At 44.3% G+C, this 17,056-nt stretch overlaps 1 protein-coding gene across 1 annotated transcript in view; it reads left to right on the top strand.

The window, feature by feature from the left end:
* LOC119446078 (uncharacterized) overlaps window positions 1-17,056 on the top strand; it is a 47,625-nt gene that overhangs the window by 17,439 nt on the left and 13,130 nt on the right. Inside the window, exons 11-17 of the mRNA XM_049664845.1 lie at window positions 259-398; window positions 3,630-3,809; window positions 4,632-4,695; window positions 5,570-5,703; window positions 9,637-9,737; window positions 14,578-14,732; window positions 16,504-16,643. Coding sequence (XP_049520802.1) covers window positions 259-398; window positions 3,630-3,809; window positions 4,632-4,695; window positions 5,570-5,703; window positions 9,637-9,737; window positions 14,578-14,732; window positions 16,504-16,643 — 914 coding nt within the window. The remainder of the gene's footprint in view (window positions 1-258; window positions 399-3,629; window positions 3,810-4,631; window positions 4,696-5,569; window positions 5,704-9,636; window positions 9,738-14,577; window positions 14,733-16,503; window positions 16,644-17,056) is intronic.

Here is a 17,056-nt window from a genome sequence, read left to right on the forward strand (position 1 = left end):
CTTTCACTCGCACATACAGCATATGGCGCGGGGCGACGATTTTATCGCCCTTCGACTTAATACGAAACCTCACGGCGATGGTGACGGCGACGACGACGGCAGAAATCCGCTTGGAGTGTTCATATAATTGCTATCGCAACAAAAGTGCAGCAGTGCTCATGTGAAGGGCTGCACGGATGACCCTGCATGCCAGACCGTATAAGCAAATAATTATTTCAGGTGCAGACTAAACGTTCGAAATGTTTGATTACTTCCCAGGGCACACAAGTGTTGGGCCTTGTCGGAGGCTACTCTGGGTTCTGGATGGGCGTGGCGATAGTGGTGGGTGCCACGGAAAGCGTGCGGGTGGTCTTCGACTTCTGGCGACGACGTGTCCGAGCTCGGCTCCACAAGGCCGAGTGAGTACAAGACGTTGAAGTAATAATAAGCACATGTTTGTCGCCGCTATCATGCCAAAATAAAGACTGTGCAATAGCAATGTTCACGTTTCCTGCACTTCAGGCCTTTGTTACATTCAAAGTCCATACTATTTATTTCAACATAAATTGCTAACTTCATTGTATTAAGCTGAAGTATGCATTAGAAGGTCTAAAACTTCGTTCCCGCCCACGCACTTGAACATTCACCTCCTCCATCAGGCAGTTCACAATGTTTCTTACTTTTTTATTATTCATTACTATTTTTAACGCTTCCTCTTTCTTTCTGTCTTTCTTTCTTTCTTTTCTGTTCAACTCGCTGACATGTTTGCTGATTTTTCTTCACCTTTCTGGCCTGTTCCTTGCTGCCGGACTGCTGCGACGTATAATTTATTTTGGAACCTTATTTCCCACGTATAAGTTTTTGAACAGTGCGTATGTTGCGTGTTCCCCGTATTTCGAATACACTCTATATTTGCCTCGGAAAAGTACACTATTCTTGTCAGCTTCATATTTGCAGCCTTTGCTCCTATAGCCTTCGTCCTTGTTGATGAGAAACAAACAAAAGTTTCATTGGTTAATTGATTGAAGCCTAGATGCACTGTAGTACTGTTGTGTTTTACTAATAATGAACCTGCACATCAATGGCGAGCAAGCTTTTGACGGGAAAGCAAGGAATTATAACAGGCGCACCGTCAAGAGCGGCAGTATAAAGCACAGAAAGGCGGCACTTCGTTGGACTACCATAGCAGGCGCAACAAGTACTAAGGTTTGCGGCGCCCGCTCCCGTCATTATGTTTAGAACCACGTTCAACGAAAGTAGAACGCGGACGTAGGGGTAAATGAATTTTTGGTTTGATAACGAATTGTGATAAGCAACGCCTTTGAACGGATGGATAGTCATCCTACTAGCGTGACATCACCATTCCGTACGCCTCACGCTCGGTTTATGGAGAAGGCAGCAGTTTGCCCGTTGCGATCGGTTAAATACATAATCTCGAGTGAAGCCATAAGTTGTGACAGACAATCCGTCGCGTATATACCGCCGCAAGTAGCGATCAAAATTGGCGCGCAATTCGACACCTTGTGTGCTTTGTCCACACTCCACACGATGTCAGCAGCGTCGCCGTTCCTCCTCGAAAACAATTTTAGGCTTTAGGAAGCCCGGAGAGAGAGTACCTGTGCGCATTACTCGCATTACATGGTTGCGTTGACGGACTTCATTAGAGACACGCAGTGAGCGCACTGATGGAGCAGGTGCGCACATGACACTTGGCTTGTTCTTATATAGTCGCTGTTGAGAGTGACGCATCGAAGATTCTGGACAAACGTCGAACTGGCTTTAGCAAACGTAGAGAGACAGAGGGAGAGAGGGCAACTTTGATTGGAGAAAAGTGGAGAGGTTGGCCCCTGACTGATGTTACTATAGCCCGCTACGCCTCGCGGGGGAAGGGGTGCAGCAGAACGACAGACACAGGGCAGGAAGATGAAGGTTTTATGGCGAAGATGATGTTGATAGCTGCGGTTCCGGTCTACTGTTCCGGTGCAACCGGCATGTGAACGCTTGAGGTCACATCCACCTTGGTGTAGGGTGGTCGAGGGTACTCTAGCATAGTAGCAGGAGATCGTCTATAGCACGCATAATTAGCGCGCCTGCTCTCTTTTAAGCGTATTTGAGCGAGACAGCAGCTGCTGCCAGGCGTCAATTATTTGCCGCAGCGTCGCCTATAGATTACGGAGTCCGAACGGGATGTCTCGTAGCGCTCTCTCTTTAGTCGAGTCTCTTGGGAAACGGGGTGATGTTCTTTTCATTTCTTTTTGATTTTCTTTGCCTGATCCCAGCGGGGAGCATGTAAACACTTTGTCATTTGCTTTACGTCCTTGTTACGGGTATGATGCCTCCCCACGGAAGCTAGCTATGACTGCGGATTTTACCGAATGGATCAACCAAAGGCCCACCTCGCATCTGGCATACTGTGCCTCAGCACTTGGAGGCTTGGTGCCTTCCCATTTGTCCTCCTAAAATAATCCCTGCTCAGTTACTTTACTTCAGAGCAGCGGATGACGGCCGATTCTTCCTTTCCGTGTCTTTTCAGCCTCACTAGAAGTGCTTCCTGACGGTGGTCCTTTATTGTGGTTTAGCGATCACCTGTTTGACAAACGATTGAGCAACACTTTGTGAGCGCAGGCACATTTAGCTGCAGCACAATTTTTTATTAGTTAATACATCTAAGACGTTTGGTCTGGAATACAAAGATGTGAATTTAAAATTTTCGTTTTCACCGCACCTACAGGCGGTACGCGATTTTCCCTGCATGCAATTACACCTGGCAGTAACCACATAAGGCTTCATAGACATTGTAGTCTGTGAATGCTTATGCGATTTCTGTCAGGTGTAATGTGATTGTTCAACGTTCAATGCTATCATTGGAACTTTAATTTCAGGGTTAAAGCTTGTCTTGTGACCTACTCTGATTTCCCTCAATTACTGCGACACGCAAGGTACTTTCATCCCGCAACAGCTGAATCGATTGTGGTGAAACATATTGCTTTTAAACTAAGAGGAGTTCAAGTAAATGTTAAAACATAAATTTTATTTCAGTCTTCACATTTTAGATACCGTAAAAATTGATACAAATAAATAAATAAATAAATAAATAAATAAATAAATAAATAAATAATAATAAATAATCACCAAGTTTTTATGCTAACTGACTACGCACCAAAAGCAACAATCAGAAGGTTATAAATAGTTCTTATTGGAGCGTATCAAGTGAGTAAACCTGATGCTTTATTTCGAGTTTACCTGCAGTCGTTTTGCACCATACCACGCGAGGAATGTCACCGAATATTAAGAATGGGGTTCATTCAAGGACAAATCGATAATTTTTTGTTGACCAAGCTTCACAAAAGTGGCGGATGGGAGAACTTGCTTGATAATCGCCAATGCGACTGTTAATTCACCATACCTTACTATACCTTTTTATTTGACCTCTATAGAGGGGATGTTGTAATTCCAGAATTCAAGTCAGCCACACCTCGAAGCGCAGTTTTTTTTTTTATAGAAAGTTCGTGCCTGGGCCACCAGTACCGAGATAGGCGAGGATAGCTTGTTGATGTCTCCGGAATATCTACGATGATGGTGCGTGGAAACGTATTGCAACATTCAACGTTGACCGAACGCCTGCGCTTGTAATTCCCTCAACGCTGCAGGATCAGCTTCCTGTTCCGCGTGATCAAGATGCTGTTGGTGCAGGGCTGCTTCGTGGCGTGCGCATTCAGCATCTACAGGGACTACGTCAACTACCGGCACTACTACACGGCGGTCACCTACGAGCAGCAGAACATCCGCGGCGTCATCTTCCCCGCTGTGACCATCTGCTCATACGAAGCGTGAGCCCATTTGCCGTCTCTCCGGCAATGCATTTAGAGTGAAGTTTTTTTTTTCTTTGCCTCCGATCCCTTTCACCCTATACAGTGCATCGTTTGCTTTTCCGAGCCGCACAACTCTGAGTAGGAGAGAAAAATAAGGGGATAGGCAGGGACGCAAGCTGGACGCGTATCCAGTTTGCTGCCTTACACTGGGAACAGGGGGTGTAGGTGTAGGTGAGGGAGAGAGAAAGGGAAGCGCTCGCAGTGCCCACACGTTACACTGGTAACGTGACGCTGACATGCCGAGACGAGATCCCGCCTAGACATGAACCAACCAATCCACATTGCAACCCTGGCTAATTAATGCGCACAATAAGTCACTTAGGCCATTGTATGGTGGCAGTGCTACTGAGACGCAGGCAGAAGGGAACATAAAAGAAACATGCGCTGAAATCTTAACTAAACAATTAATGATTAAAAAAAAACAAGCAAAAGGGTTACCATATATAAAAATGGAAAATGGTGAGTGAAAACTATGAAGGTACTACGATCACGACTGCGCAAGAATGTAATATTCCAAGAAAGCACATTTTCTGCATTAAAAAAATTTAATCTCGCTATTTGAATCAAACGTGTACACACCGTTCAAAAGTTAGGCGGAGGCCTCGTGAGAATTTTTATCATAATTTACGTTAGCGTAGTTTCATAATCGCTCTTCAGTTTGTTTTGCTGACGTGCTGTTGTAACATTCGTGGAAACCTTGAAGAGAAGGGCTACACTGAATCCCTGCTTCAGTTGCAAAGGCTCGATTATGAAGTATTTATTCTTGTTTCCTTGTTTCAGGGTGAACTTCACTAGGATGTGTGCAGAGTACGGAAGGTACAACAAATGCGTCACTGCTTCTTTTGTAAGCATATTAGTTTTTTTATTGCAAAATATAAATCTGATAGGAAAGTGAACTTGAAGATGCACTTAACAGGGTCTAAGTAATATTTTGTTACGATTTAGTTAGCACACTAGGCTGTATCGCGGGAAAAGTGCTCGTTCCTGCTTTATTTAACTGCGTCTTCATATATATATATATATATATATATATATATAGGAAGAATTATTACAAAACTATAGAGTAATCGACGGGAACTCAACGTATAAAGACAAACGCTGGTATCCTGTGAGATATTCACTACAATATCCCCGTGCTGTGCGCGGCACAGAAAAGCACATCAACCGGGAGAGCTGCAGGCTTAATTGGGCTGTGTGGTGTTCTCGCTCTTGAAAATTGCATAACGAGCATTAGGCATATGACCACCGGTTTGTGACGTCACGCTTGGTGCTCGTCCTTGGGAGACAGTAATCGCTGATCAAAAGAAGCGGAAGCTTTCCTATTCAAATAGAAATTTTAAGCCGTAGAGGATAATTTCACTTGACACGCTTGATAACAGTAATGTATATTTGTAATTTTGACAAAAGGAGCACGATGGGATGTTCATAATATTAACCGGTAAAGTATAACGTGATCGTTTCAGTACCTATAAGTAGTAGACAAAAATGAGTTGTAAACAGTTGCCGAAGGTTGAACAAACATCGAAGTCATTCTGCGATTGACAAATTTGCTATACGCGTTTGGAAATTTTTAACGCATTAGTAAGCGTCTTAGGCTGCGCGGGCTCAAAGTTGGAAACTTTCTTTTTTTCATCCGCAGGTTATTGCGTAAGGGTCCTGTACAACCCATACGCCGCTAAAACACATGATGTTTTATTTGAATGTCACTTGTTTTCTAGGATACAACTGTAGGTAACGATATCATCGCCATGAAGTACGTCATCAACTACACCTATCCTCCGGCTGACGTCTTTTCGAATTGCTCCATGACCTTCTCCGGAGAGATCTGTGAAAGCTTCAACTGTGACAATCTGTAAGTATATAACTATAGCCTGCAGACTCACGTATACGAGTGCATTCATGTGCTGTTATAACAATTAGAAAATACGGAGTCCAAATTTCGCCTAGATTCCAAAAAAAAAAAGGAGGAAAGACAACCTTAGACGGTGTTTCTTGTCGCTTTGTTGACAGCAGCCTCATTCAAGACTCGTCGACCCCTATGAATCATAATGCGTGCACAAACCATCAACAAAGAAGACGTTGACGTGACGGAGAACGGGTCACGGCGGCCAGGGCAGACGATACCCGTTTAATTAATACTAACTGTACTAATTGCTTTCTATACGCAAAAAAATTATCTACTTTATACATCGATATTAAAATTGCAACTTGTGTCCCAGATTGCCAGCACGAACACACTGTGACACTGATGGCTTGCAAACTTTGCGAAATAACTACAACGGCTACCTTTTCTGCTTGTTGAAATGTGATGTAAGATGAGATTGAATACCCTCACAGCGATTGCGGTGGTTCATTTCCACTCACTGTGTATGAAGTTTTAATAAAAATAATAATGAAAAGTAAGATGAGCAGGTGAAGCACTGCTTTTGCGCCGGTTTTTGACAAAAACGTCAAGCGTCGATACGGCTTCTCGTGAGGTCGCTCGAAGTTGAAACTATACCACAACGGCGTGGACAAAAACCTATTCCTTTTAAAAGGCAGCAGGATGCCCACGCACAGCGCTCGTTGCACATATTGAGTTATAACACGATGCCATATGCCTTCAAGCGAGATTAACCCCACCATATCGTAATGCGTAAGCATTCTTTGCCGAGTAACCCAGCAAAATCTGTCGGTAACGCGAAAAGTGTCATACACTTTATCTGCAACATGAGTGCATAATTGACGAAGTTAAGACATTTAATCATTAATAGTGTAATTTTAAATGAGTGGTAGCTTTAGAATCGATAAGGAAGGAATAGGTGGAAAATGAAAAAAGAATCATGAGAGATTCCACTCTCTGAAGGTGGATGACCAGCAAAGGTGTTTAGCGCACGACACAATTTTGAACAAAGGCACAAACACATTTATTGTCTTGAAGAGCGCGTTACAGGCCCCGGAGCCCACTACCCGGAGTCCACAGATGGATGTGCAATTGCACTTGGACCCTTTCTGCCCTATTTCCGGGATCGGTTCATTTGCTCGCGCACGTGAAAATTTCATGGGACCCTAGCCATAAACGTAACAGTTCACCGAAACAGTTCACTGTAAACAGCTTCACTGTAAAAGAGATAACCGTTCTCGTCATGCCCTCTTGAAAGCTTCCTTTTTTTTATGAAAGCTTACTTTCCCGCATTACTGGAATGCGTGCAAAGAAGCCTGCTTTGGGATTGCCGACTATATAAAAAAATGATAGAATAACTGGATACATATGATAATAGTGTAATAGTAGATGATTGGTAGCATTTAAAAAATGGTGACGTCGCCGTCACCGCGTCTAGGTCGTAAAAAAAAGTAAAATAAAGAAAAGGAAGAAATGAAACCCGTGGTGTAGAAAAAAACAAAAAAAAAGACTGCTTGTGACGACGTTTCGTCTTAGTTGATACGATATCTCTGCAAAACAAATGTATAATTGGTCAAGTAATTCTCTTGAAGGCATATGGCATCGTGTTATAACTCAATATGTGCAACGAGCGCTGTGCGTGGGCATCCTGCTGCCTTTTAAAAGGAATAGGTTTTTGTCCACACAGTTGTGGCATAGTTTCAACTTCGAGTGACCTCACGAGAAACCGTATCGGCGCTTGACGTTTTTCTCAAAAACCGGCGCAAAAGCAGTGCTTCACCTGCTCATCTTACTTTTCATTATTATTTAGACTGGTAGCGATGGGTAGACATGCATAAGCTAGCTAAATAAGTATGCAAAAGCGTAGTAGTAGCCGAGCCAATGAATGCTTACACATTAGTACGCAATTCTCAGTATTTCTGTAGCACTTTTTTACTTCAAAAATATATTGGCCAGTACGCACGTGCGACGCATTCGGAAGGAATCTAATTACGAATGACAATTAACGTGGTCATATTGGCTGCCTCGTTTATCTGGAATAGGTGGTGTCCAAATCCACGCCACAGCGACAGCCCATCTGGGTAACGAATGCAGATCTCGAAGGCCATGCTTTTGCTGGCTGCATGCGGCGGAAGCGATTGCGGGAGCCGGAAACACGTCATGGACGTCACATTTTGGACACCATTTATAGAGAAACACAGAGATCCCATCCCTCATGTTTTACGTAGAATGCTTATCTGTACATTTATGATCTAACTGGTAGAGTTCCGCATCCCAAAATTTGACTTTTGTAGCGTTAGCTACACTGGTCTAGCCAAGGCCGTTTCGCGCGGCACATCAAGAGCCGTGCTGCGCATGCGCAAGGATCAGTGATGTCACACGGCTTGCACACCGGAGCCACCGGAGCCGGCACCTCTCGCGCACTCCGCGGCCGCCGCGCGCGACTCACCGCCGCCGGTCTGCGCATTCCAGAGGAGTGACGTCGTAGCCGTGGTAGACGCACTGGCGCCGGCGCGCGCTCGCTGTGCAGTCGCCGTCTGACACTGCGGTGGAGCCGCTGCGCTTCTGACTGGCGTTTGTGTGTGTCATTGGAGCAGCAGTAAGCATGACAATCAAGCTAATCCTTGACAATCTAGACAATCAGGAAAGCTAAGAATAATCAGCTGAACCTTTGCTAACGCTACGTATATCCTGGCATAGCCGAGCTAAGCCACTGCAACATTGACTTTTTCGTACTACATGAAAGCTGCCGTCATTAGGGGAGTAACAGTTACTCCCTAAATGCAATAAACTATCTAACAATTTTTGTGTAAGATCACGCAAAAATAATACTAAATAGGTTATTTTGGCGAAGTTACAGGAAAACAAGCTAACAGAAAATAGTAGAGATCAAAGAAGATGTTACAAAAATTAACGTAATTTTTCTTTTTTATTTCTTTTTTTTTTCATAAAACAAATGTGTAACAGTGTACGCTTTCGGACTTTAGCTTTCCGTGCACAGGGCGTTTGCCAAGGGGCGCAAACCATGTGTGCAAGTAGCATAAGCGCAGCTCATATAGAGCTTTTAGATAAAGTTAGTGTAGCCTTGACATGTAGCCGATGTATACATCTCTGACGCAGTTGCAACGTGTTAGTTTCACCAATAAAGACAATCAAACTTAGTTTTCTGGATTTATCGTTGTTCTTTTTTATCACATTAACAGCAACTAATGCATATTCTTTATTTATACAGAGCTATCTTAAATTTGCTACTCATTTTGTGGCTCTACAGATCCTTTGTCTCCGCCCCCCACCCTCTTTCTATGTAAAGATTCGTCTAGCACATCATGTATTGCGATAAATAAATGGAACACATATAGTCATATGCAAGACGTATGACACCATAATATTCGTCGGAGCGGTGAGGTTTTAGACGAAACTCAAGTGTCAAGCGTTCATTTTGGCTATGCGGTGCTTTAACTGGCGTTCAAGATATTTCGCCAAAGTCTGATCAACTAATATATGTTTCCTTTCGTCGATGGGAGATTGCCACTACGGTTCTTTCATTCCATACGTGTAGCACGAACTTCGATAGCAGAAGGCTTTCGCGCTCTTAGGTGTGGCATCAAGCCGGGAGGCCACCATCCATACATTTTAAATTCACACGCTATGTTGTCAAAACCATGCTATCGTTTCTCCAAATGATGACATTCATTCGGCTCTTGGCCTTCTCGTACGATGTGACGACTCAAAGTGTGCAGCCCTTCCATAATCGGAGATAAGTGAGTGTAGAGCTGAGGGTGGTAGCACGAAGCACTCAATAGAACAACATGCTTTTCCAGTTATCAGGCTACCTTAGGTGAGAACACTGAGCTCCATTTTTTCGCAGCCGTATTTAGATCCCCAATCTCTGAACGTACGCAGCTGGGACCCAACGTACACCTTTGTGAAGACCGGCGTCTGCTTCATCCTCAACATCGGAAGGTCACCGGAACTTCAGAGATGTCAAGAGCAGTACAAATACCGTAAGATATCAAAACCCTTATTTTTCTCACCGTTAAAGAGTAGCACATAAGATAAGTGTCAGCAGAGCAGGCATAATATGGGGTCAGCTGGCTGACGATAGGTATTTTTGGAGATCGCAGGGAGAAATCCTCGTCCTATACTGGACATAAACAGGATGGCAGAGTAGCCATGAAGGAAGGACGTGGGACAAGAAACTGAATAATTCAGCTTGTATATCTGTTTAATTTACCCGTATGATACCGACTATGTGACATCACCCATACAGACAGTTCTATGTTGTTCATTCTTCACTTCTTTTTCTGTCATCTTTATTACTTCTTCCGCGGGACAGGCTAGCCAACCGGAGATCTCCTTTAGTTAACCTCCCTGCCTTTCCTTTGCTTTTCTCTTTCTCTGTCTCAACCTGTGAAAATTATACCCGTGCGCCATAAGATCTGTGGTCTCCACCACGTCCTGGAGTTAACGCAAATAATTTGTTCGTTCTTCATTCTCTCCTTCGTCTTCTTTCGTGTAAGAGGAGAGGGTACCCATCACGCGCCTTGTTTTGCATGGGTATAATGGAAGCACAGAGCGAAATAAAAGCCACGGAAACACGCAACCATTTACCTGACACCCCGGCGACGTTTGTACTGTATAAAATAAACAGGGCAAATAACATGAGTCTGGGAACATAAATAGCTGTGACCATACACTCAGTTTCACTTAGACGCGATGGTTCCAACGAAGCAGTTCGAACTTCTACTGCAGGGCAAAATGATTAATTTTTTTCGCTGCATCAAAGTGGAAATTCCAAGGACCATGCGCGAACAACTATACGTGCCCCCATTGCCTCGCAACATGCATCCCCAACACCACACGGGGAGACGTAAAGCCAGGGCACAATATATGCACCAAAGTTACTCCAACGACAAGGAGGCAGTCTTCACCGACGCAGCCCGTTATCGAGACAGGAAGAGTTTCGTGGCGGCAGTTACTAGCCGCCGAGGAAACCACCTCACGAGCGTCACCGTGAACACGGCATATGCCGAAGCGGCAGAGGAAGCGGCCATAGCACTGGCTCTCGCACAAACCAAGGCTACATACCTGATCTGCGATTCGCAAACGGCAATTCGCAATTTTGCAAATGGGCGCATATCGCAAGACGCGTATCACATACTCAAGCGTACATCCATACACCAGGGAGAGGCCGACGTCGATAACCGAAGGCACTTGCTATGGATCCCAGCACACACTGGACTCAGCACCCCCAACTAAGCGGCTCACCGCGTTGCTCGAGGCCTCACTCACCGAGCAACATCGGAGGAAGAGCCCCCGCGGGGTACTGCAAACGTCTGGGCGTGAGAGGATCGTTTGACCAGGTTCCACGACATCACGACACACTACCAGTTACAGAGACGCGTATACCCATTCCCTCACGCTAGGTTAGACAGGACGCAAGCAGTACACTACAGACAACTGATTTTTACATAAACCCCAGACTCATGCACGCCATGTATCCAGACATGTACACTACAAACAGATGCACATCCTGTGGCGAGGTTGCCACACTTAATCACATGTTATGGGAATGTCAGGACATAACAAACAATTCTGGCAGTGCCCACACCTCCGGCTCTTCCACCGCAAGCCTCCGCTCGCGTTGGAAGACCGCACTGCTCAGCTCGAACGTGACAGTACAACTCTGGGCCGTCCAGCAAGCCGAGGAAGCCGCTTCGAGACAAGGTCTTGGAACCGCGTCCGCGGCGGGTGCCCAGATCGATTAAAATACGCCGGACTCAAATCTGATTGATTTGATAATAAAGTTTACGTTCTTCTTCTTCTTTCGCTGCATGATGGAGATGGCTGGTGTGTGAAGCACACGCCGCTTTCTTTTTCTTCGTCTTTTGCTACCACCTGATTAAAAACGGCTAAAGTAATTTGTCCTCGAATTAGGCGTGTGGTCATTGATGCAGTTGTTCAATATGTCCCTTCCCGTTACCGAACTTATCGAAAATATTCTTTTTCAAACATTATTTCCTTTAAGCTAGAAAATTAGTAAAGTTTTAGGTGTCTTGTGTTCTACATTTCGCTTTCAAACGCTTTCAAACTAGGCGATTATTTGAGAGAAATAAAGTACGAAGAAACCGAACGCAATATTGTCGCGCATACCCTGCGCACATATTCGCGCACATATTCTAATCTTATGAGTACTGGCGTTTGCCTCACTCGTGCTGCCAAATTAGCGACATGTAATAGTCTTTTCTTTCTTTCTTTTTCTCTCATGCCACGTCCAGAGCATTGCTTCGTTAGAAAATCCCTGAGCTAAAGTATCCAGCAACTACGGGGCTTAAAAACAGCAGTACGCGTCGACGAGTCACTCTCGAGAGAGAACTCGGCAGAGAAATGACTGCTGCTCTTTTGCATGCTCCACAAAAGCACGGGCATATGCTAGAGGGAGCACATCAGACTGATCTTCGCATGGACTTCTTTTCTCCTTTGAAAAGAGTGATAGAAGTGCGATAAAGTAGATAAGAAATCACTGTGTTACTTCTTCCTTTCATTGATTTTCAGCGTCTTCGCGAACCGTAGGCACGTAGCATACAATCAAAGAAAAAAAAAATGAGTAGGGACAAGAGCAACGTGTACCGCGCGGACAGTCTTCCTGGCGTGGTCCAGACCTTTGGACAGGCCATTTATCAACGTCAAGTTGACTTTGCAAAAAACTCTTTCAGAGTAAAGGCACATAATGTGTCAGGAAACTAAATCTCATTACGAGTGAAGGATATGGCTCAAATACGTCTCCGCGTTTTCTTTGTGCCACTACGGGCTTTTACTGAAGATCACCATGCTGCTGCCAAGGCGTCCCACATGGTCTACGCCTGAGCCAAAAAACGCTTCCCTTCCGGGTCATTACTTTTTTTTTTATTGCCACCTTATGTCTCTGAGGGCGTGGTTTCGCGAAATTCTACATCGTTGCAAAGCTAGTGAACCTCCGGGTGTACTTCTTGACTAAGCACGTATTGTCACCTATATATCTGTGTAGTTAAGTTAGATGCCCCACGTTTCTGCAGGGTTTCCATTCATTTTGCATATATATCATCGCCTGAAATTTTAAAGTCTCGCATTGACAGTGGAACGCATGTTTGCAACATTCAAGAGCAATGAACCTTTCCCTAACGTAAACTTTGATCTTATGAGCCATAAAATGCAACAAAAAGCATAAAATTATTTGTAGTTATCTCGAGGTGGTAACAGACCATGTATTTATGTTGCCGTCTCTGTAGTGATGGGGGTGAAGCCAAAGGTTGTGCGTTCAAATCTGAGCTGTCGCGATCAGCGTGCAGCGGGAACTTAGAAATTCCTGAATATACCAGCCATCTTTAAGACTCTTGAAACCACCATCATGGCCCGAAGTTCACGTGTTCCTCACCCTGCTAGCTCCATGAATTGCCTGCCTGCAGCTAAATCATCCACGGAAATTCTTTATGTGGGCCATGGTCTTATGCAGCAAAATTGCCATAGCGCAGTTTCAACAAAAGTCCCGTTAGAATAGTCACAGCAGCTAGTCGACCGGCCCTAACCGGTGCTAAGTCGTCTAGTACTCTGTGGATAATAGAAACACTGTGTAACCGCATTGTGTGGCTTCCCGCTGAGGTACCGCAGTAGCTATGGCGTTCTCCTGCCGGGCGCGGCAGCCGCATGCCGATGGTGGCGAAATTAAAAAAAAAAAAAAAGCTGGTCGATTTATCTGTGTACCAGGTGGACAAAGTTATTCCAGAGCCCCTCACTACGACGTCCTCCATAACCCACAATGCCATTTCTGGACGTTAAGTCCTACTTGTATTGCACGAAGACCCGCCAACTAAGGAAACAAATTTATTCTTTTAGAGACAGAACTAAACCGGGCGATTCACGCCAAGCTTTATCAGCTAAATTTATTACCGTTAAAAAAAAGCAGATTGTTTCATATGGAACGGAAAGACAAAGTGTAAGCATTGGCGAGCAGGTGGAGTGTTCGTTTTTCTGAAGCTTCTGGCCACACGATCCACTATAGTCGGTGACAACTTAAGAATTGCGAACAAACTCCACCCACAAAACCGCAGTGCACCTACCCTTCTTCTCTGAAAGAGAGCCGAGCAGTCTGGAGTTCCCTCTTAGTGTAAAGGCTAGACTGATTACAAAGGAAAAGCTCGTTGGTGCGAGCTAAAGTATTGCCTTTGGATGGGCGCTGAAATCAGGGTCACCCATAAAAAATGCCAAGGCGTTCAATTTTCATCTTAAAACCCGTGCCACAATTCAGACAGATCTCTGAAAAAAAAAAACGATCATTTTAAACGCGCCACACCGCTCGAAGTCACGGAAGTAAGCAAACCTAATTGGCTGGCGCATTCATGCAAATTGTGATTCAGTTGGACCGCGTACGTATGTATAACCTTTTATTCTTAGGTTGTCACCGACTATAGTTACGCACTAAATGCTTACTGTCATCGATATGCTCCGGCAGCCTGAACGGTACTTTTCAATCATCCTAAGTATCTTATCGCAATAAGAACTCTGATACTACCTCTGCCACAGATATTGCGACCTTCAGTTGAGGTTGAAATTAAATATAAATGTCAAGAAGGGGAAGCGGGGTTTTCATGTCCTTCAGACCACCGCGACGATACAGTGTTCTTGCTTCCAAACCTGGAAGACGTTGATTCCAATTATAACAGTATGTCACTCAGTATGTTATATCACTTATATGTCACTTATCACAGGTTTACGAAATGAAATTCCCCCGACATCCTTTGCGTGCGTCTATATATAGTTTAGTGCCATCTAGCTGTTGCTAACTTTGTTTCCCGGAAATTCTGGCAGGGCTCAACTTCCGCGTTCGCGCGGATACCAAAGATCCTAGGAACGAGAACATGGCCTTCTCGGCGTTGGTGCACGGTCCCAGCAGCTACACTTCGGGAATCATCCACACCTTCCGCTTTCAGGCGGGTCGCAAATACACTATCTCCGTCGCTCAGGTGAGAGACCTCACCCTGTCCGCTTATCTGCCAGTTAGTGTCGTGCGTACGTCCGAAAGCATCTCACTAAATATCATAATCACTTTAGCTACGAGCGTGGTGTAGCGACAAGACAGGGAAATTAACTACCACATAAACTGGATAAGTCGAGATATGTTCTTCAATTCAGAAAAAAGAAAAACAAAGGAGGCTGAGGTCACCCCTCCTCTTATATAGCGATCTTTAGCAGAATTTGACTCGCCGTCTAGCAACCAATGGTGTGCACGTTGGTCAACGCATATCCGAATTTGTATCCATATCGAAATGTGATTGTTGTCGTTCTTTTTTTTTATTTTTTTTATTCTTTACTTGTCGCTGTATATTATGTACGCTCTTCCGACGAACCTAGTGTGTGATTCGTTCTTTTTTTTTCTACTTTCTTGCTATTTTGCTTTTTTTCTGGTGAGCAATGAGTAGCGGCGCATGCTGACAGTTTTCATTCAACAGCGTTCCTGATAAAAGCTGCAGACTTCGCCGAAGCGAATAGCAGCGTGGCGGCGCAGCGCCAGTTTGGTGATCATGAAAAAAAAGTGCGCGATAATGGCGGGCACAGAAAAGAAAACTGTCGGCGTACAACCCACGTAAAGCATCAATTTGTGGGCGTCGCCCAGTGCATCCACAGCTTCAGGACGCACTTGCGGGCTTTGTGCGGGAGCTTCGTGTGCGCTCACTACCGGTGACAGAGCAGTGAATTTCCAAAGCTGCGCGCCGTTTGGAAAATGAATGCGTAGAGGCGATATTTCCTTTCTCCTTTTAATTTTCATTTTTTCGCTTTATGGTAAGGGACTCGGCCTGTATTCCGTTCTATACGGTAGATGAGATCATGTTCGCCATACTCTACGTGACGGGAGGTTGGCGCAGCGAACGAAGGATCAAGAAATGTGGAAAAAAGGGGAGAACAAAAAAACAAAAAAAAAAAAAAAACAAGGTATGCCTGCTGTGAAAATGAGTGCGCTGACTGAGAGGTTGCTGCAAATTGAATGAAGCGAACATTATCGTTGGCTAAAATATGACCGAGTGTTCCCCCCCCAGGATTTTGTCTGCACAGAAAGTGTTTTTTTTTTCTTTTTCTTTTCTTTTTTTTAGAATGTCTCGTCACGTCGAACAATGATACAGTTTTGCTTAATTGCAAGTTAATATAGAAAAGCTAAGGTGCACGATGCTAGTTGTTGTATTTAGTATGACGGAGTTAAAATTAGGACTACTAGGTTTCAAAGACAGCTTTTTCAAAGCATACGCCAACAATATTGTGACAATGAATTGAGTTTATTTACAAGATGAAGAATGCAAAGGTAATCGCTCAGCGAAAGCAGTTCACGCTGCCGCACGCCAGCCAGCCCAGCTTTGTTTTCCTCTTCCTCCAAACTCCGCACGCACGCTTCAATATGATCTGAATATGTAAATGATAAGATTTCTGCTTTTACAATTCAACCACAAGAACATTGCGTGTGATGCTTGGCTGTAATAGGGTTTCGATTTTAGAGTGCCCGAGAGAAATGTACCAACCTTTTCTTCGAGACCATTATTCCGTAGCCTCCAAGGTAACACATGCGAATCCTTTATTTTTTGTTCTGAGTAGAGTTTGTAGCTCGACAATGGTTCTCACACGAATCTGACTGCGCTCCGCAATACCATTTAAGAAGCGTCGCTTAAGAAATAAGCTTGAATTTGTAGCGTCATTGCAACGTCCAGAAGCATGTCTCAACGGACATCCTTGCGGTTATTTTCGCAGACAGAGCTGGTCTCGTTGCCACTACCGTACGAGACGCGTTGCATCGACTACGTCGCTACCGCGGATGAATATCTGTATGATGAGAAAGAGATTCAAGAGGAGGCAAGTATACAGCATATACCGCCGTTTCGTGTCAAATAGTAGTACTGCGAAAATGAAGTGCAGCTTAACTGATTGATCTACCTACTCATTATCAATTCAGTTGCCGCGTAAGATTGCATAACAAACAAGTACATTGGTTGGTTTTGCGATGTTCATATAGCAGAAGCGCGTATCAGCAACAGCGCTTCTTTTTTGACAAGCCTTGAGTGACGAAAGAGGCTCCTAGTATTAATATCCGCAGATTTTTTTTTATTTATGTTATCACAGTGTCAACGTATCGTATTCTTAGAACTTCGCGTTGTTGTAGTGAGTCATTAAAAGTTATATGTGCCACTAAATATAGTGGCATGCTTACGTTACATTCAGCCTCTAAAGGCATACTAATTCGAAAAATGATTTGAGCAGTGTTAGTAAATTGCCCTTCCATCATAACAAAAAAAGCCACTTTCAC

The sequence above is a fragment of the Dermacentor silvarum genome, chromosome 3, assembly GCF_013339745.2.
Source record: "Dermacentor silvarum isolate Dsil-2018 chromosome 3, BIME_Dsil_1.4, whole genome shotgun sequence".
In the NCBI taxonomy this organism is placed as follows: domain Eukaryota; kingdom Metazoa; phylum Arthropoda; class Arachnida; order Ixodida; family Ixodidae; genus Dermacentor; species Dermacentor silvarum.